This window comes from Rosa rugosa, chromosome 1, assembly GCF_958449725.1.
Source record: "Rosa rugosa chromosome 1, drRosRugo1.1, whole genome shotgun sequence".
Lineage (NCBI taxonomy): Eukaryota > Viridiplantae > Streptophyta > Magnoliopsida > Rosales > Rosaceae > Rosa > Rosa rugosa.
The window spans coordinates 72733248-72751810 of NC_084820.1; the positions used below are offsets into that span (position 1 = coordinate 72733248).

Below are 18563 nucleotides of genomic sequence, written 5' to 3' on the forward strand. Positions count from 1 at the left end.
ATAAAGAAAATCACATTTAAATTTACTATTTGTAGTTCGAATGAAATTATGATACATTTAACATACTTATTTAAGATGCTCTAAATAATTAATTTATATCAAAAATGATATTCCTTTTGTACTTTTTCTAAATAGGCTGAGCTGGCCTATACTTTACTATAATGGGCAGGGCCTGGGCAGGCTTAGGGCTTCAAAAGTGAAGCCTAAACCCTACCCTATGTAAAATGGGTTGGGCTAAGCCCGCCCATTAGCTTAGACAGAACCAGCCCTTAGCTAAAAGAAAATGGCTGGGCTTGGGCATGCCCATCGGCCTTAGGCTGATTTTATAGGCTTAACTATAGCACACTAGCGTTTGTGAAAATTTTACTTTCATGTTTAAGGTTTTTTCACGTGAGTGCCAAGAACATCATGGGAACCTTTAAAATATTAAAAGTTTGTATATTTTTTAGTATGGAGCTAAAAAGTTAACGCCTAATATGTATCAACATCATGGAAACCTTTAAAATATTAAAAGTTTGTATATTTTTTAGTATGGAGCTAAAAAGTTAACGCCTAATATGTATCATCTGACAATTCACATAAAAGATGACTCCAATCAACAACAAAGACAATCAAGTGATCAACAAAAGAACTAGAAATTAAAGGAACAAGCATGACTAATCTCTTAAGGAGCTTTCTCAATATGTGTACATTCAACTGGCACAAAGTACTGTTGACCCATAAAAAAAAAAAAGATCGAAGAAAATAGACATCTGAAATAGGAGACAGAGAGACATGTATGGACAGAGAGACATGTATGGATCACCAATTAAGTGATACACTATATATTCACCGGCCATTTGCCGCCGGATCGAAATGGTGTGAGCAAGAGTAGAAACATATATAGAAGGCAGCGGTGAAGCTAGGGTTTTAAAGTTCGATGGCTGAGAATGAAGATAGGGGAGTTGTCAATTTATGAATTGAATGCGCGGGCCCGTCAGCTGCTTAGCCCTAGCTAGGCCTGGCTCTCTGCTAGCCAGTGTATATGAAATTAGCTAGTTCTCTTCACATGGTGAGTCAGTCAGTCAATAATAGCCTAGCCTCCATGGCTGGCGCGCACTAGCCCGGTACTCTAATTCACAAGCATGCATGTCGGGCAAACTTCCAATTTAACAACACTAGAGATTAAACGAACCAACGGAGGATTACAAACCATCATATATGATGGATTCTGATCCAGACGTGGATTACCTCTCTCTCTCCATCAATCGGTTAATTAGTCAGCAGTGTCACGAGACCAGGTCGACACACAAGTCTTAATTTTCTTGTCCCGAGTGAGAGGGGACTCGGACTGAAAGAATAACTGGAGCAGATCGAAGCAAACTTTTATACTATCAGTGGTCTATCATATATCACGAGTTCATCTCGAATTCTTTATCGATCAATGGGTGAACAATACTTCGATCTGATCAAGCAACTGGAAAACGAAATGGAAATACACGAGTAATTTAGAAGTGCATGCATGCGATTGGGAAGTAGGTGCGGTGAATGAATCAAATTAAAGGAATCACGAGAAACCTGGGCTTCGAAATTTCATTCCAAATTAACTTGTCCCACCTGGACTAGTCTTGCTTTAATTAATTTGATCCAAGTATGCGCGCAAATGGCAAATGAATATTCAAGCTCCATATACCTCTCCATCTCAACAGCTCTCCTCTCGTTCATTAGGGTTTGTATTTGGAAGAAGCTCCCTCACTACCAACCGGTCCGAGGAATAATATCTCATGCTCGTGATAAAAATAATTGGTTGATTTTTCTCTGTATGTGTTTAATTATTCTTTCCATCCCAATACAATTATAAAACCTAAATATTTTCATTCAAATCTTTGTAAGATAAACTGATTTGAACAGTGAAGAACATGCAATTTGTAACCCTAAGAGAAAAAGAAAAAAAAAACGCGCCTCCACGCGCTTGTAGCCCCAGCCTAATTTTCTTCTCCATCCGGTGACACATCTTAGCGACGTCGTCGTCGGATGGGACGTGATTGTCAGATCCTCTCTTTGCTACTCTGTTGGTCTTTGGTGGCACTTTGGGTCTGAAATATGTGTTAAGGATGGGGAAAGGAGGTTGTGTGGCTGGGCTGAAGCGTTTTCGGGATCGAAGGTGGCAGGATCATTGGTGGAGGAAATGATCGTTAAAGGAGGACTGGTGTGAAGGGTCAGACCACACCGCTTAGCAGTGCGGGAGCTTGAGGTATGGACAAAGGAATTGTTGAGGTGAGGCTGAGATCGGAGATCAATCTGATATGGGTTGATTGCAGGTGGGGAGACCGATCTACTTTGAGTGGATCAATTGATTGCAGCCTGGGACCTGAAGATCGTTCTGGTCTGGTCTCTGGCTAACTGGGGTAGTCGGCTCAGTTTAGGTAGGTGGTTTAGGTTCGACGGTGGTGCTGCGACGATGGGGAGGGCTCTAGGGCGGAAGTGGCCTGGTGTGGGTGGTGGTGCGACGGTAGAGTTGAGGTAAGAACGTTCATGGGCCTGGCGTGACCTTCTCACAATCTTGGACGGATCTTGGGTCTAATCTAGGCAGCTATGTTTTTAGCTTTCAGCTACTTTTTTCTTTTAGTTGTAACTTATTTATTGTTCTCAAGAAGGAGATGTGGGCGTTGTCCAAATCTGCACACTTTGCGTGCTTTGTCTGACCTAGTTAGGTGGCGATTTCCATACTTTGTTAAATGGTCGCAACCTCCTGGTGGCAGGATGAATCATAGTGTCGTTAGGTTAGATTTCCAGTGGCAACATAGTGGGAAAGCTAATATTATTGTACTATGGCTTTAAGTGAGCATTATCTTTCCGCTATGTCACCACGATTGTAAAGCGAATGGAGTAGCATGTAGAGCACTATTTACTAATTGATAGAATACATATTCTTAATTGAGACTCTTGTTATTATATCGGGTGGTTCTCTTAATACTTATTGTAATTTGGGGTGTAGGCACTATGTTTATTCTTTGGTTTCATTAATGGTCAATACTTATAAGCAGTTGCACTGGCCTTTTCTCAACAACAACAAAAAACACGTATTTGGATAGTTTTGGCACACTACCTAGCTAATCATATAACGTACTACTTGTGTTTAGCCATCATTTAAACTATAAAATTTCAAAAGGTAGTGTAGAAAGAGAGTGAGATCGAGCTAGTTACTATTATGAATAAGAGCCCGGATAAAAGAACTTGTGTTTAGTTGTATTCGTATAGTCATAGAAAATAACATTACTCGTGGTGAAACTTCATCTCGTGTTTATTGTTGTTGATTAATTATCTCATTAAAAGTTAAGAGTAATTTAAAATGATTTAACGGTGTCTAAGCCATAAGTAGTCTTTCTTTCATCTCTACTTATGGCTTACACACAGCCAAATTCTATGTGTGGCCCTAGAAAATCAAAGTAGTAAAGAACTTGACTTTTTTCATCACGCCCTAGATTATATATATTCATGATTTACACAAATTGTATTCAATTGGCCGGTGGGATGTAGATTTTTACGATTACATTTGACAATGTCATATAAAAACACATTTTATTATAGTTTTATCCCTTGTGGATTTCATGTGAATTCAACGATGAAAAATGTAACTGACGGTACACTAATAGAAAAAAGTTAATACGAGAACGACTAACAAAGACAACAATTACTTAAAATTCTAAACGAATTAATAGGTCTAATTCACTAATATAATTTCCAAATTTACATATTTTTGACTCATATTCAATTTTACATTCTACCGTTAAGATGCATATACATCTCGATTCTTGTAGTATTTGATGTATTTTAACGTGTTTCACGCAACGATTAATGGTCGTCTTGAATTGGAAAAAAATATAAAAACAATTGAACAGGGAAGATTGATATTTTGAAATTCACAAGATTTTATTTTTGGTATACAAGTTTAATTGTGTTTTAATTGACCTATAAAAGGGTACAAAATACTTGAGCAAAAGAACAAAATTTAGTAGTAGCCAAGGCAACAAGCAGAGCAGCAGCGAAGTCATAGATAAGAACAGAGCGGTCTCTATTCACCTTCCGGATTCGGGTACAAAACAGTGAAACACAACGTTCTATAACTTCGAATTTAGTTACCTTGCTTCATTCATTTTCGATTTCCCTAACGAAATACAATGGTCTGAGCTGATTTTTCTCCCTTTTTCCCAGTTTTCTCGGTAACTGAACCCTGAACCTTTCTTCCTTTTCCTCCATTCCAGACAAGAGAGACGTCATCATGCTGCCCATGTCCAGCGGCGCCGTTTGGATGAACAGAGAGGGAGAAGACGCAGTTTCTTCTTGGACCAGCAACCCCCATAACAACAATGAAACAGAGCCCAAAGACCTGACCTTGGCCAGCTTCAAAGCCATGTTAGAAGGTGACTGGTACATGAACAACAACAACAACGTCGTCCTCAACCAAGACAACATTAACTGCTTCTCTTCCAACCCCTTTCAAATGGACACCTCCGCTTCTTGCTCTCCGTCCAGGGCATTTACTCTTTTAAATTCAAATTCAAATCCCAATCCCAACTCCAAATCCTGCTTCTCTACTCTCCCTAACTCTAATCCATTCGATAACAATTTCAATTTGGTTGGCGAAAGTGAGCTCTTGACCCAGCTTCAGCAGCAAAATGAAGCTTTGATGAACTTGGCAGCTCTTAATCCTCACTCCCAGGTGGCTGCTACTCCTGCACTCAGTTCCGGCACCGAGTTCCCCTCGAATCAGCTGCTTCCAGTATCCGGCAACACCGCCGGCTTCGAAAGCTCCGGGAGTGCTCTGTTACTGAACAGGGCTGAGGATATGAGTTTCCCTTGTTCCATGGGTGGTGCACAGCCCACTCTGTATCAGAAGCGAGCTGCACTTCGCCAGAACTCCACTGGCAGCAGCGGCTGCGATATATTGGGCAACTTGGAGATTTCGGGGCCCAGTTACTCCGGCTTGGGTTTGGAGGAGAAAAGGAAGAGGAGACATAATGAGAGCGAAATGGAAGACGATATGTCTAGTTTGAATTTTTATGATTCTGATGGTCAAGCGGAGGAGGAGGAGGAGGAGGGGAATGTGAATAATGCCGCTGGTGGAGGCTATTCTAATGCCAATAGTAGTGTCACTGATGGAGATTTCAAGGGGAAGAAGACGGGTTTACCGGCCAAAAATCTCATGGCCGAAAGGCGCCGGAGGAAGAAGCTCAACGACAGGCTCTACATGCTTAGGTCTGTAGTACCCAAGATAAGCAAGGTAACAACTTTTAATTACTGACCTTTGCTTTTCCATTAAAGCTTGAAATTCATGCATCTGATTCACTTGAGTTAATTGATCTATTTGTCCTGTGTTTCTTGCATCTTCATTTTGACAAGTACGTGCGTACTGCAAGTATGTGAATTTAATTGTATCGTTTTGTTCATCTGATTATTCTCTTCTGTTTACAGATGGATAGAGCGTCCATACTTGGGGATGCAATTGACTATTTGAGAGAGCTTCTGGGAAGGATTGATGACCTCCATAAGGAGCTGGAATCAGATGCACCTGGCTCTTCGTTGCAACCTTCAACAAATTTTAACCCATTGACACCAAATTCACTCACCTATCCCGGCCGTATCAAGGAGGAGCTCCGTCCTAGCTCCTTGCCAACCCCTAAAAGCCAACAACCTGCTGCAAAGGTAAAACTTTATTCACCTCATTCAATTGTTTTACGCCTGGACATTTACAACTGCCCTGTCATAGTTCCTCTCTTCTTTGCTCAGACGAACACAACATTCTGTTGGGCCATTCCTCCCTTTCTTGTCTTAACCCTATTAGTTCGATCTTATGTTCTGTTTAGTTCCCTTACTTTCTCCTGTGAACCATTTATATATATACACTAGCTACTGTAAGTGTCAATGCAAGCAAAATACTACATAGGCATCTAAATGCACGTACAATCTCAACCTCATTCAAATTAAACAAATTTGTGTAGAGGTTAAATACGTAATGTATGATTGAGGAGTTGGCTTAACCTGTAATTTTTGGGCTGCTGTATGGTCATGGTGCAGGTGGATGTTCAGATAAGGGAAGGACGAGCTCTTAACATCCGCATGTTATCTCCACGCAGACCAGGTCTGTTGCTCTCTACTATGAGAGCCTTGGACAACCTTGGGTTAGACATCCAGCAGGCTGTGATCAGCTGCTTTAATGGATTTGCTCTGGATGTGTTCCAAGCTGAGGTATGTATGTTTGTTTATCTGACAGCAACAGTTTGAAGAATGAATTGACATGCGAATTAGGATTATTATAATGTTATGTGAGTGTTCTGTTTTTTTTTATCAAAGTTTTCTACTGCAATCCTGAAATTGATGGCCCATGTTTCATGTTATAGTGTCTAGTACTCTAGTTACTTTGAGCTTAATAATTAATTTGATTATCTTTTATGTTAATCAGCAATCCAGGGAAAGCCATTTCTTGCCTGAGCAAATTAGAGCGGTACTCTTGAAATCAGCTGGATTTGATGGTATGATGTAACTCAACTCAATTCGATGAAGTACGTAGTTCAAAATTGCAGCCTCGATCAGTAATTAAAAATTGGAGTGATGGAGCACTGACAGAACAGTGGCTTGTCTCTCGCCCTCTCAAGTCTAAACTAGTTTGTAAATGCATGCAATCGCTTGTCATTCCCATTCGAAGAGACTCTCAGCGCAGACAGTGTAGCAGTGGAAGTGTATATTTTATAATTAATGAATTAGGCAAACTGCTAAGTTCTACGTGGTCAGCAACTTTAAAATTTTCTCCTCAATTGCTGTTAAATTGTGTTGCTTGAGTGATATATGATTAGACTAATCACCAAATCACCATTGCATGTGATTTCTTTGTTTTACTTGTCTGTCTTGTCTCTACTCTTCGATATCTGGGGTCTCATTTATTCATGGCAAGTGAAGTATGCTGTTGATTCTTTCGCATTATGCCATTAGTGCCAAAAACCTAAAGTAAAAGGGGGAGATTGAGGGAAGTAATATTCCAGATTTTGCAATTGTTTGAGATAATCAAAAGATAGAGGCGCAATTGCTGTACACTCTTTTCTTGTGCGGTACTGTTGGGCGAGATGAGAGAGACATAAACACAAGTCATATTATCAAAGATAAAGTTGGTGTTTTGTGCTTGGTGTCCAATCAAATCAACTAAAGCTATAGTAGTACCAGAGCACATAGGCACTATTCATTTCAGGAAGGAAATCAAAATTATGCATAGGGCTGGTTCGGTTCGGTACCGGACTTTGAAGCCCAATACCACCTACCGAACCGAACATTGTTAATACACAAAATGGGCTACTAATTACCGGCTAAAAAGTCAGTATACCGAGATAGCCGGTTGGTTCGGCTTCCAACCAGTGGCGGATCCAGGATACAAAAGTCGTCTAGGCTAATTAGAAGTACACTATTGCAGAGTACTTAAAAAAATGTAAGTGCAGAGCAAAGGAAACTTGACATCAACAGCACGACTTGAAAGTTGGAACCATCCTAAGCTAAGCTAGACACGTACGTTAATAGTAGTACTCTGCAAACTTGTTTTACTCTCATTTTAGCCACTAGAGGTTTATATTTCCTATATATAGACGAGGGCAAAGTGTCATATTTGAACAAACAAACAGCGGGTATCGGAAAAGAGAAGGAGAAATCATAGACAGATTGATAGGAGATGGATCTTAACGGTGCAGTTAATCCTCAAAATCAACCAGAGTAAGTAGCTCGGTGTTTTTGTCTTTGTCATTTATCTTCTTTCTCGCTAGTTTCTGCTTGTTTAGCAGAAGGTCAAGGCAGTCATCGGGGAGTCCATCGATCAAAGATGACCAGATCATCGAGCTCGTCTCCAACTGGTGCCGCACTGCCGTCAAGGAGACGAGGACTCGCGGACACGAGGGCTCGAGTTAGTCGAGTAGCTGCATATAATTTTCTTTTTGGGGGGCTAGTATGGATTGTAGGGAAATATACATATACTTGAGAGTTTTTGGACCAAAATTCTGTCTAGGCTGCAGCCCAGACAGCCTTCCATGTGGTTCCGCCACTGCTTCCAACCGACTTAAGATTGGGCCAACTTTCAGCCCCGGCCCAACTGCAATTGTAAAAGCCCAAATGGCCAAACCTGTCCAGCAAATGAAAAACTGCAATAATCATATGAATTTAAAGGCCCAATCATAAGCAAATCTACAAATGAAAAAGAAGTGAAGTTCAACACTTCATCTCATCATCATTTCAGTTCAACCATCAGCAAATAAAGCAATACAAACTTTAGTTCATCTTCATCTCATCATCACTTCAGTACAACCATGAGCAAATAAAGCAATACATCAACTTCAGTTCATCTCATCATCACTTCATAGCTCATACAATTTCTAATTCAAACACTCATAGTTCACACTTCACAGAAATGAATTAAATGATACGTTGCTCCAGGTCTAAGCCGGCCTTGATTAGATGATTACTTGAATTTCTGAGATTTGAACAACGCCTAAAAAGCCCAATAAGAAAAACAGACTTAAAATTTACGAAGAGCATAACAATTCATAGGTACATGACTATATTTTCTTTAGTCTTAATTCTACCTACAGCCATCACATATAGATAGTGAGTACTGACATTACTCAAAATTACTAATTCATAATTCATTTGACATTATTTCGAAGAGGTATCAGTCCAGGCTGTTACTAATTCTACCTTATTCTCAAGATGAGATGTATCTATTACTCATAAATCAAACCTACCACAATTGCTGCAAATCAAATCTACAAAGAATTATCAATTATGCATAAAACGAATTAATGAATTATACCTTCAATTGTGCAGTGACTTTGCCTTCATCTCCCTCAAAGTCTCAAACACTCAAACTCAGTCCTTGGTCCTCCTGTTCGTGCAAGCACATAAGGGAAACCATGAAAACCTAGAACATATTGGTAGAGAAAGATCAACAAATCACAGGTTAATAACTCATAGATACCACTTGAGATTAATGGCAACAGAGACCCATTCCACTTGAGATCCACGGCAGCAAGATGCAAAGTAACAAAAGCATTAGAGTCTTAGAGATTACTCAATTTAGAACATGAATCGAATGAATCCATGCGCTTCTAGCTAAAATTGAAACAAAAATCGAATGACACTAGGACATGAATCTCTTATCTCTGGGTTCGATTCTTGGATAGTTAGAACATCATCACTTCAAAGGGCTGAAGGAGAGGTCGAGAGGCGCTGAGGCGAAGAGGGTTCGGGTCTGAGAGAGGGCTCGATCTAACCCCCCTTAGGGTTTGGAAAATTTAAAATCGAACGGTTATAATTTAATATGAAATAAAACTAATAATAATCAACGGTTCAAATAGATATATATAAAATATATTTAAATAAATAAATAATATATACAATATACGGTTTGGTACGGTATATCGTATATGTCTAAAATTCAGTACTAATACCGTACCAATATATCTCTCTCGGTTCGGTACTACCTTACCAAACTTTCGGTTACCGACATGGTCGGCTACCAACTTTTTCGATTCGGCTCAGACTCGGTTGGTTGGTTTGTCTCGGCTGAAAATGCCAGTCCTAATTATGCATATCAGATTATTAGTTGAAGTTGGGTGCGATCATACCAGCAATAATACACCGGATCCCATCAGAACTCCGAAGTTAAGCTTGTTTTGGTGAGAACAGTAGTACTAAGATGAGTGATGTGCTGAAAAGTCATCGGGTTGCACCCCACTTTTCTCATTCTACAAAAAAAAAACAAAAGATTATCAGTAGACGTTGCGTCAGGAAAATGGGAGGAAACATCATATGTTGGGCATCCAAGTCCAATAGAAATTGAAGGGAGCGAGCCATTAATTGGATTCGATGTGCGTCTACGCGGAGCGCGCCCAGGGAGACATATAGCGGGTGGGTCCACGTTTGATTCAACTCTCCACTGGTTATAGATAGATGTTGGTCAAAAATTGAACTCCACGGCACACAGCATCTCACATTTTCTGGCAGCGGCGTCCCCAGTGGGCAACAAAGCTAAGCTATCTCCACCGTCCACACCCAATCTTGGACCGTTTGATCTAGCTGTCGGTTTCTTCCTTCTGGTAAAAATAGAGAGAGAGCACAAAAACGAACTAATATAATATAGCCCAAAAAGAAAAAACACGTTGAGCATTTCAAAGACCAGTTTATATGGTACATAGAGACGCGCCGCCAGCCACGATTTTGTTAAAGACTCACTCCCTTCGTTTCCTTGAGAGTTTGGCGCCGGTCTAAATCTAAACCAACCAGAGCATCTGCCTCTGCCTCTGCCTCGCTCTCTCTCTCTCTCTCTCTCTCTCAAGGAACACCATAGGACTAAAGCGCTCTCAAGGCATTTCCTTCCATCGATCTCAAGGTGCCTTTTTTTTATTTCTTGTTATTCATTCTTGTGTTCGTTTGTGAATGCTGTACAGTGTCGAATAACTACCCTTGCCTTGAAATCATTTGGAAACACAGCTGCTTGTCTTTTCTTAGTTTCTTAGAATGGTTGAGAAATGGAATGATTCAATCTAGCTGGTTTGCTTTGGATCCATTTTGCAGATCGAGCATTAAAGCATCATTTGTCGAATTAACAAAGTTTAGATGGCCGCCTTGCATTTTTGTGGGCTTAAAACTCTGAGCCCTGGATCATCATCAGAGAGAGCTTTAGCATTATGGTCTCAGCCTCAGCGGCTCCGTTTTGCCAATTCCGTGGCTTCCAGTTGTGGGTTTTATTGTCCAAGTGGAAGAAATGTTTCTTCTTCGAGTACGAGTAGGAGTAGTAGAGTTTTGCGAGTCAGTTGCGAGGGAGGAATTGTAGATGTTCTTGACAAGAAAGATCAAGGCAACCAAGGTGTTGCCGAAAATGACAAACAATTGACGTGTGTCATGAAGTTTGGTGGATCTTCAGTGGCCTCCGCCGAGAGAATGAGGGAGGTTGCTCATCTTATACTCAGCTTCCCGCAAGAGAGGCCTGTCATTGTTCTATCTGCCATGGGAAAGACGACCAACAAACTTTTACTGGTTGCTACTTGCTACACACACAACTTTTTATCCCTTCATTTTTTTACCGGTAACAAACAACTTACGCTCAATTCCGATCCGTTTCTCTTTGAGTAGGCAGGAGAAAAGGCTGTCAGTTGCGGTGTTACCAATGTATCTACTATTGACGAGTTGAGCTTTGTCAAAGAATTGCATTTCAGGTTATACCACTGAAAGTTTTATCTTTACTATAAAAATATTGACGTGAGTTTTAAATTTGTTTTGACGCTGCGACTTCCTAATCTATTTAGGACTGTGGAAGAGCTTGGAGTGGATGGCTCTATCATTTCACGTGAGTCTCTTCACCCCATTTACAGCTCATTGTTTTTTTAGATTGAAAAGTATGATCTTGCTATCAGTAATGGGTTGTTAACCTTTCTGATATCTCTGGCTATCTTCTTTGAAAAATGTTTTGCAGCACACCTGGAGGAGCTGGAACAACTTCTTAAGGGAATCGCTATGATGAAAGAGATGACTCCACGGACAAAAGATTATTTGGTTTCATTTGGGGAGTGCATGTCCACAAGGCTATTTGCAGCTTATTTGAATAAGATTGGTGTGAAAGCGCGCCAGGTACGTACATTGCTGCTCGTTTACTTTGTATGTTTCAATGTGATTGCCATCTTTTATTCTCTTGTAGCTAATATATGAGCTGAGTAAGTCCTATATTGAATTGCAATCCTACCATATGCACACATATTTGGTGCTCTTTGACAAATGGACTAATAATTTCGGCTGTTCTTACTTTTGTTAAACATCTTAAGCTTGTTATAATAGACTCAAAAGTCTCTTTATGGTGTCAAAACCATAGCTAGTTAATGAGATATAATTTACATAGTGGTGGCTATTGCTCACAAGTCACAACTTTCCTACTGTAACTTTAGAGGAACTCCTAATTGTTGCTTGTTAGCACCATTCTTGATGATAGCACAAATTATAACTGTTTTTTGTTTTTTGTTTGTTTTTGGCAGTATGATGCCTTTGAAATGGGTATTATAACAACAGATGACTTCACAAATGCTGACATTTTAGAGGCTACTTATCCGGCTGTTGCAAAGAGGTTACATGGTGATTGGACATGTGATCCCGCTATTCCAATTGTCACTGGCTTCTTGGGGAAGGTATCTCTTCTGGCTAAGTTTCCATGTATTTCCTTCCTAAAATGGCTCTAGTTGTTAGCGCCACCCTTAATTTTTCTGGTTGCAGGGGTGGAGATCATGTGCAGTGACCACGCTGGGTAGAGGTGGTAGTGATTTGACAGCTACAACCATTGGTAAAGCACTTGGGTTGCGGGAAATACAGGTGCCGGAATTTCTGATGCTTAAGTTCGTTTCGTTTCAAGTAACAAAATGTAATCTATTTGTCAATTCCTTACAGGTGTGGAAGGATGTTGATGGTGTTTTGACATGTGATCCTAACATATACCCACGTGCAGAACCTGTACCTTATTTGACATTTGACGAGGCTGCTGAACTTGCTTATTTTGGTGCCCAGGTATCGATAACAATGATTCTGATATTTCCTTTTGTGCGTTTCATTCAAATATTCCATTATTTGCGGTCCATCAAGTGATCATGGTTAGTCCATAAACTGGGAGCCATATGAATTATTTTTTCCATTCCATAGAAGTCTTAAATACTTTAGTTTTCTGTTCTGGTGACTTGAGATACTTCATAGTCAACAAGCTCCAATTATTTGTAGGTCTGTTAAGGAATACATTCTTCATGAAACAAAAACATGTTTTGAATTTTTCCTATTCTTCTTGCAGGTCTTGCATCCACAGTCTATGAGACCAGCTAGAGAAGGTGATATTCCTGTGAGGGTTAAAAATTCTTACAACCCCAAAGCTCCAGGTACCGTCATCACTCATGCAAGAGATATGAGCAAGGTTTGTAACAGAACATGGAAAACTGAACTCCATTTTTGTATATATGCTCCAGGGTCCAGACTGTATTTATTTTTCTATGTTTTAACTGCAGGCTGTACTGACCAGCATCGTATTGAAAAGGAATGTGACCATGTTGGATATTGTTAGCACTCGCATGCTTGGTCAATATGGTTTTCTTGCTAAGGTTAGCAAGCAAAATACCTGTTTCTGTTGATTTTTTCTCTCAGTAGTTCAGTACCTTATATCTATTCTATTTCCCATGCAGGTATTTACAACTTTTGAAGATTTGGGGATATCGGTGGATGTCGTTGCTACCAGTGAAGTCAGTATTTCTTTGACATTGGACCCATCAAAACTTTGGAGCAGAGAGCTTATTCAGCAGGCAAGCGTATGATACCCTGCTCCATGTTCTCTGCTTGTTATGCTTTCTTGAAGTTTCCTGTCTACATGCATTTACGATTTCATAATTAAATCTTTATATGTACTCGTTCAGTACATGCAAGGGAAATATGGCAGTCACTCCTGTATATGCTGGATATTGAAATTCTTAAATAAAATCTCATTAAATATTTCATCTTCCTTGGCAGGAACTTGACCATGTTGTGGAAGAACTGGAGAAAATTGCTGTTGTCAATCTTCTTCAGCACCGATCAATAATATCTCTCATTGGAAATGTGCAGAAATCTTCACTAATATTAGAGAAGGTGCTGTACTGTGTTCTGCCAAGTACTTAGAAAGCATTCCCTATTTTCTTTTCTTCTCTGGTTGATTGCAAGTGTTGTTCAAGTGGTCAAACAAGTGGTTAAGTAACTTTATCAGCTATATCTGTATTTGAATTTGGTATTCATGTTTTGGTGCATTTTATGTGGCAGGCATTTCGGGTTCTTCGAACAATTGGAGTCAACGTTCAGATGATCTCTCAGGGTGCATCCAAGGTCTCCCCTAATTACACTATTATAGTCATTCTGTGTCTTTTCAATTCAGTGGTGGGGAAAAAAATCGGCCAAATCTTATGCCCTTTTACATGTCTTATACTCTTTGCTCCCAATTCTCATGTGTTAGGCATGATTCATGAATGCATAGGGTGCTTTCATATAGCTTCTTAGGAAGTGTTTATGAATTTGATCATTATGTACTCATTGCATCTGTTTTACAACTGGGCAGGTTAATATCTCTTTGGTTGTAAACGACAATGAAGCAGAACAGTGTGTTAGAGCTCTCCACCAGACATTCTTTGAGGGTAATTTTACGGAGGTAGAATGTGAATCCACGAATGGCTCTGCCACCTCTGCGTAAACATTATCGGAGGGACAGTAATGGAGATCTAGTGATTTAATGGTTGTTGATCTCCACCAGGCATTCTTTGGGCGTAATTTCACCGAGGTAGAATGTGAATCCATGAACGTCTGTCTCAACACCAATGGAGATTCAATTAATGATTGTTGTAGTTGCTTATATGTAGCTTGCATGACATATAATTTTCTACTTGAATTCATCAGTTTTACCATTCTTGGGGTTGGGGACATCTCTGCTCCTCCAGTCTGTCAGATTAGAAGGGCATCTAATGTAATCTATATTTATTAATTTATATACGTAGAGAATAGATCTCTTATTCAGAATACTAAAAGATACACCTGATGATAACCGACGGTCCAATACATTACATCTAAATCGCGGGCAAAAATTTAGTGGCAAAAAGTAAAAAGTGGGTCTCTCCCTCTGCATTTTGGTTTTAGCGCGAATTTGTTACTGGAAAAAGTGTGCCGACGAAAAATTTGTCCGACAAAAGGCCTTCAAATAAAAATAACTTCAATAGTAGTACAACCTTGTAATGATGATAGTTCTGTAATATTGTGATTAAATTGCGTGCTTGTGCCAACAAAACTAAACCCAAATCGTCCAAGCGACCTTGTGTGTTATAAAATCATTAAAATGAGGCCTTATTTTGAACAAACTAAAACCACAAGCATCATTTGTTCAAAAAAAAAAAAAAAAAAAAAACCACAAGCATCAATGAAATCTAACTGCAAGTTTCAACATCTACAATTCAGTTCCAGATATGTGCTGAAAGTATATCAACTACAAACATTAATTTTCCAACGTACATTACAAGCATGTGTATATTTCCAAAAATCTCTTCCGAGAAGTTCAACCAGTGCAATTAGTGGTGATATCCCCATTGGGTATGATAGTTGAGAATCCTCCCATGCCACAGCCCTGATTATCGCACATTCAGTAGAATGATAAATAAGAATCTGCAAAGGAACATTACCTCACTGAGAATTCCACAAGAACTGGGAAACTGGGGATGCACGGTTTGGTTGGCTGGCTATCAACCAACGAGTCTGAGGAGACCAAAAAGAATCAACTAAAAATAGTGCTCAGTAGACAGCTGATTTTGAGGAATGCCTCACACATACTAGATCATCTAACTTGTTGCCATCCATTTTGTATAGAGACACACCTTCCATTTGATTATAGTGGTCCTGCGCTTCCTTCCTCAGACTCTCAAAGGGTAAGACTTCCCACTTACTGTAATTTGAAGACTTTCTTACATCACTCATGTCTGCAGATCCTGAGACAGGCCCAATTTTGTCAGGGTCCACATTACCCGACACCTTACAACTACCAAACTGTCCCAAATCACCATCTTGACCCCTCTTTAAACGCAAGGCTGCTGCATGAGCTCTGCCTATCATTTCTCGACTAGGTATATCTGACCAGCCTTGCTTCCTCTTAGATCTCATTGGAGAATGAATTCTGATGACCTGACATATACAACAGCTAAAGGTTGAATCATGACCGGATAAAATTTCAGGCATGTACCTCTATTTTCCATACAATCTCCGAAAGAAGAGAAGTCCATATACTTACACCAAGGCACTCTAGGAGCTGGTAGTATGCCCTTCCTTGAAGTGGATTGTGCCCTTTCCTAGGTGTAGAGAAGTAACGTGTCCTACAAAGAAGTTATAAGAACTTGTTAGCTTGAAAAGATGTAAGGTATAAAATTTGAGTTGACAATGATGATATGTATCAAAGGGCTATTCATATAACCAGAATGGATGGCAATCAGAAGCACAACAGACAGAATTTTTTTCTTTTATGACTAAAACTTTTTTTCCTTATCAACAGGCTCACTGCTAATGATAAATACCATAAATAGCAATATATGAAATAAGAATCAAACATACCATTCAGTATAGCCAGGATCAACAGTGAAACCATACATGTCAACAATGTCACACATAGATAGTGCTAGTTCTATGGATTTCATTCCAGTTCCTTTGGCACCTCTGCGGAGCACAATACCTTGAAAAAGATACACTGGATTTGGAATACTCTGCAGTAAAATAGGATAAAAAAAATGTTATTGGGCGTTCCAAGTAGGAGTGTGTTAAGTTAACTTCTACGAAGAGAGAATAAAATTATTGCCCTTCTTAGATATGATCTTCACCTTGATCATTGCATTGAAGTCTTTATGTGTAACACTCTTGATTATGAGTACCTCATCATCTGCAGAGGAAAGGAAGTCGCAAATGTGAGAACACACTTGAATAAACTTGAAAAGATACAAAACATTTTAGGGTTTATCTTATACAACTCTGCTGTTATGTCTTGAAACTGTCAAACTGACTTTCAACACACATCTTCTCTCAGTAAATCATCAAAATCTTAGCGTTTGAAAACAATGGTTGACAATATCAGTCAAGTGCAGGCTATCATATCCAAGTTTTCCATCTAAAAGGTTTATGTTTTTTCTTGCAAAAATTGGATGGTCACAACTTCTAAGTTTATGACAATGCCTAACGCCTCCAAAAGCTAAAGTACCAGTGAAGCTTGTGACCCCTCATGGCAAATTGAATGACAGATGCACCTCTCATGTTGTGAAAACCAATGCGTAATAGAAACATACCAGACCCATTTAGAATGGCAACCATGTTACGAGCAGCACCCCTCACAACAAGGCGAAAATTCCTCTTGAGACCAACATACTTGGCATATTTCTACACATGAAAGACTAAGTGAGTGATTTTATCAAGTATTTGCCTTTCTCGAAATCGTTTATACATAACAAAAAGTTAATTACCATACATCAAGTAGAATAAAGAGGGTAGCTTAAGAGAAACAAATAAAATATTATTTCATCTTTGAATGACTGACATGAAAAGAGCTACACGATGCTAGTTTACCTCATTAACAGGAGCCTCATTGTCTCTTATTACAGCATCATGGGCATCAATTTCTTTTCCAAACTCTGTTTTCAAAAGATCTCCTGAATTTCCAACAACTGCACATGTACGGAATTGGCGAGGATGGAAAGGTGGCTTTGCCGGCAGTATCAAATTAAGGTGTTCCTCACAAATTGTCTTATTGTAGCAATTTTTGGTTCCCCTACAATCATCAATGATAAACATATGGACTTGAGATTTGATGAATGGTTCGATGATCTGATGATGACAGAAATGACACATAGCGAGTAAAGAGGGGTCCTACAATTGCGCTATCCTTTGTGGTGCGTAGTCTTCCCATCCTTTAGGGCGAACATCTAGATACTCCCTTGTCAATACTGTAGTCATGTTACGGTACTGCATAGCCACCAAAAGCATCAGCAATTTACAAGTAATTGGCTAACAAATTAAGGTAAACTAGAGTAGAGAAAATAGAGACCTGCTCCCACAATAAGAGTGCCTCACAAACATTGAACTTGTACTGTAATGGTTCAAAAACTTTAAACTGCGCATTGTACTGCAATAGAGGGATGGACAACACCAGTTAGCAATCAGAGGCTAATTTAACAAAACAAGTACAAGTACAAGTAAAGTAAAATTATGGCAGGGGTATGTAAGAGTAAACGAACCCAGGTGCTGTTAGTTCCTTGTGGATACTTGAGAATCAGATTGCAGTGGTCAACAACATCTGCAGTAAGACCAAGCCCTCTGTTTGCCTACATTAAAGTTGAATAATTATGGACCAGAAAAAAACAAGAGAGAGGAGAGATCAGATCCAATAGGGGAACTAACCACGCATTGCTGCACAGTGGACTGAAATTGGGATAAAGTGCGAATATCTTGCTGAGTATTGAGATCTAACTTAACTGCACAAAGCGATTAGTGATCGAGAATGAATGATTAGAAGCAAATACCTGATTAGTGATAAGTGATTTGAAGAAAATTCGTGTACCTGAAGCGGAAGAGGAAGAGGAAGAGGAATCAGATTGAGCGAAGAAAGAGGTCTGGATGGCGAAGACGAGGAGAGAGAAGAATGCGGCAGCGAAAACCAGGTACAGAACGGTGCTGGGTCGCCTGCTGCTGCTGCTATTCAACCCTCCCTTCTGACCTCTCATTGTCTCACGCACTCCTCACTGCGATTCATTCAAGCCTTCTCTTTTGTATTTGTATTGCACCCAATAGAGTGACAAAGCCAAACCATGCCCCCTGTTGAATTATCAGACAAGCAACAAATTAAATGATTCTTTACTCTCTACTATACAAACCTCCTCCGCGAAACCCAATAGACAAATTTTCATTTTATTTTTCTTTTTTCTTTTTTCTTTTAGTTGAAAATAAAGTTATGCAAATGTAGCCTTACATATCATGCAAAATACTGT

General features: G+C 39.5%; 3 protein-coding genes and 1 pseudogene across 5 annotated transcripts; 3 read left to right on the forward strand and 1 right to left on the reverse strand.

The window, feature by feature from the left end:
• Positions 1 to 4000: 4000 nt before the first annotated feature.
• LOC133707587 (transcription factor ICE1-like) lies at positions 4001 to 6870 on the forward strand. Of its 2 annotated transcripts, none has more exons than XM_062133204.1 (5): positions 4001 to 4075; positions 4195 to 5263; positions 5455 to 5685; positions 6058 to 6228; positions 6443 to 6870. In XM_062133204.1, the coding sequence occupies exons 2-5, from the start codon at positions 4262 to 4264 to the stop codon at positions 6521 to 6523; spliced, it is 1485 nt and encodes a 494-aa protein (XP_061989188.1). In that variant the 5' UTR covers positions 4001 to 4075; positions 4195 to 4261; the 3' UTR covers positions 6524 to 6870. The 2 variants fall into 2 exon arrangements, with proteins under 2 accessions (XP_061989188.1, XP_061989189.1); XM_062133205.1 differs by having other exon boundaries at positions 4006 to 4075; positions 4245 to 5263.
• Positions 6871 to 9624: 2754 nt separating this feature from the next.
• On the forward strand, positions 9625 to 9746 carry LOC133727561 (5S ribosomal RNA; annotated as a pseudogene).
• Positions 9747 to 10163: 417 nt separating this feature from the next.
• On the forward strand, positions 10164 to 14574 carry LOC133726813 (aspartokinase 2, chloroplastic-like). 2 transcript variants are annotated; one of them, XM_062154440.1, is made up of 14 exons: positions 10164 to 10402; positions 10588 to 11049; positions 11146 to 11228; positions 11319 to 11359; positions 11486 to 11640; positions 12039 to 12188; positions 12274 to 12369; positions 12445 to 12561; positions 12836 to 12955; positions 13047 to 13139; positions 13221 to 13343; positions 13543 to 13659; positions 13828 to 13890; positions 14120 to 14574. In XM_062154440.1, the coding sequence occupies exons 2-14, from the start codon at positions 10630 to 10632 to the stop codon at positions 14249 to 14251; spliced, it is 1710 nt and encodes a 569-aa protein (XP_062010424.1). In that variant the 5' UTR covers positions 10164 to 10402; positions 10588 to 10629; the 3' UTR covers positions 14252 to 14574. The 2 variants fall into 2 exon arrangements, with proteins under 2 accessions (XP_062010424.1, XP_062010425.1); XM_062154441.1 differs by having other exon boundaries at positions 13221 to 13337.
• Positions 14575 to 14965: 391 nt separating this feature from the next.
• LOC133726814 (sialyltransferase-like protein 1) lies at positions 14966 to 18412 on the reverse strand. Its single transcript, XM_062154442.1, has 11 exons — positions 18137 to 18412; positions 17977 to 18050; positions 17814 to 17900; positions 17624 to 17701; positions 17450 to 17541; positions 17146 to 17347; positions 16869 to 16959; positions 16410 to 16468; positions 16147 to 16295; positions 15830 to 15911; positions 14966 to 15723 (listed from the first exon to the last, which is right to left on the reverse strand). Exons 1-11 carry the CDS (start codon positions 18297 to 18299, stop codon positions 15337 to 15339), a joined length of 1464 nt encoding a protein of 487 aa, XP_062010426.1. The 5' UTR covers positions 18300 to 18412; the 3' UTR covers positions 14966 to 15336.
• Positions 18413 to 18563: the final 151 nt, after the last annotated feature.

Coding starts and splice junctions, on each gene's coding strand:
- LOC133726813 (XM_062154440.1), top strand. CDS start 10,630: ATGGCCGCCTTGCATTTTTGTGGGCTTAAAACTCTGAGCCCTGGATCA. Junction 12,956..13,046: donor ATGCAAGAGATATGAGCAAG/GTTTGTAACAGA, acceptor TTTTAACTGCAG/GCTGTACTGACCAGCATCGT. Junction 13,344..13,542: donor AGCTTATTCAGCAGGCAAGC/GTATGATACCCT, acceptor CTTCCTTGGCAG/GAACTTGACCATGTTGTGGA.
- LOC133726814 (XM_062154442.1), bottom strand. CDS start 18,299: ATGAGAGGTCAGAAGGGAGGGTTGAATAGCAGCAGCAGCAGGCGACCC. Junction 17,542..17,623: donor CACTCTTATTGTGGGAGCAG/GTCTCTATTTTC, acceptor GTGGCTATGCAG/TACCGTAACATGACTACAGT. Junction 17,348..17,449: donor CCACAAAGGATAGCGCAATT/GTAGGACCCCTC, acceptor TGATGATTGTAG/GGGAACCAAAAATTGCTACA.
- LOC133707587 (XM_062133204.1), top strand. CDS start 4,262: ATGCTGCCCATGTCCAGCGGCGCCGTTTGGATGAACAGAGAGGGAGAA. Junction 5,264..5,454: donor TAGTACCCAAGATAAGCAAG/GTAACAACTTTT, acceptor TTCTGTTTACAG/ATGGATAGAGCGTCCATACT. Junction 6,229..6,442: donor TGGATGTGTTCCAAGCTGAG/GTATGTATGTTT, acceptor TATGTTAATCAG/CAATCCAGGGAAAGCCATTT.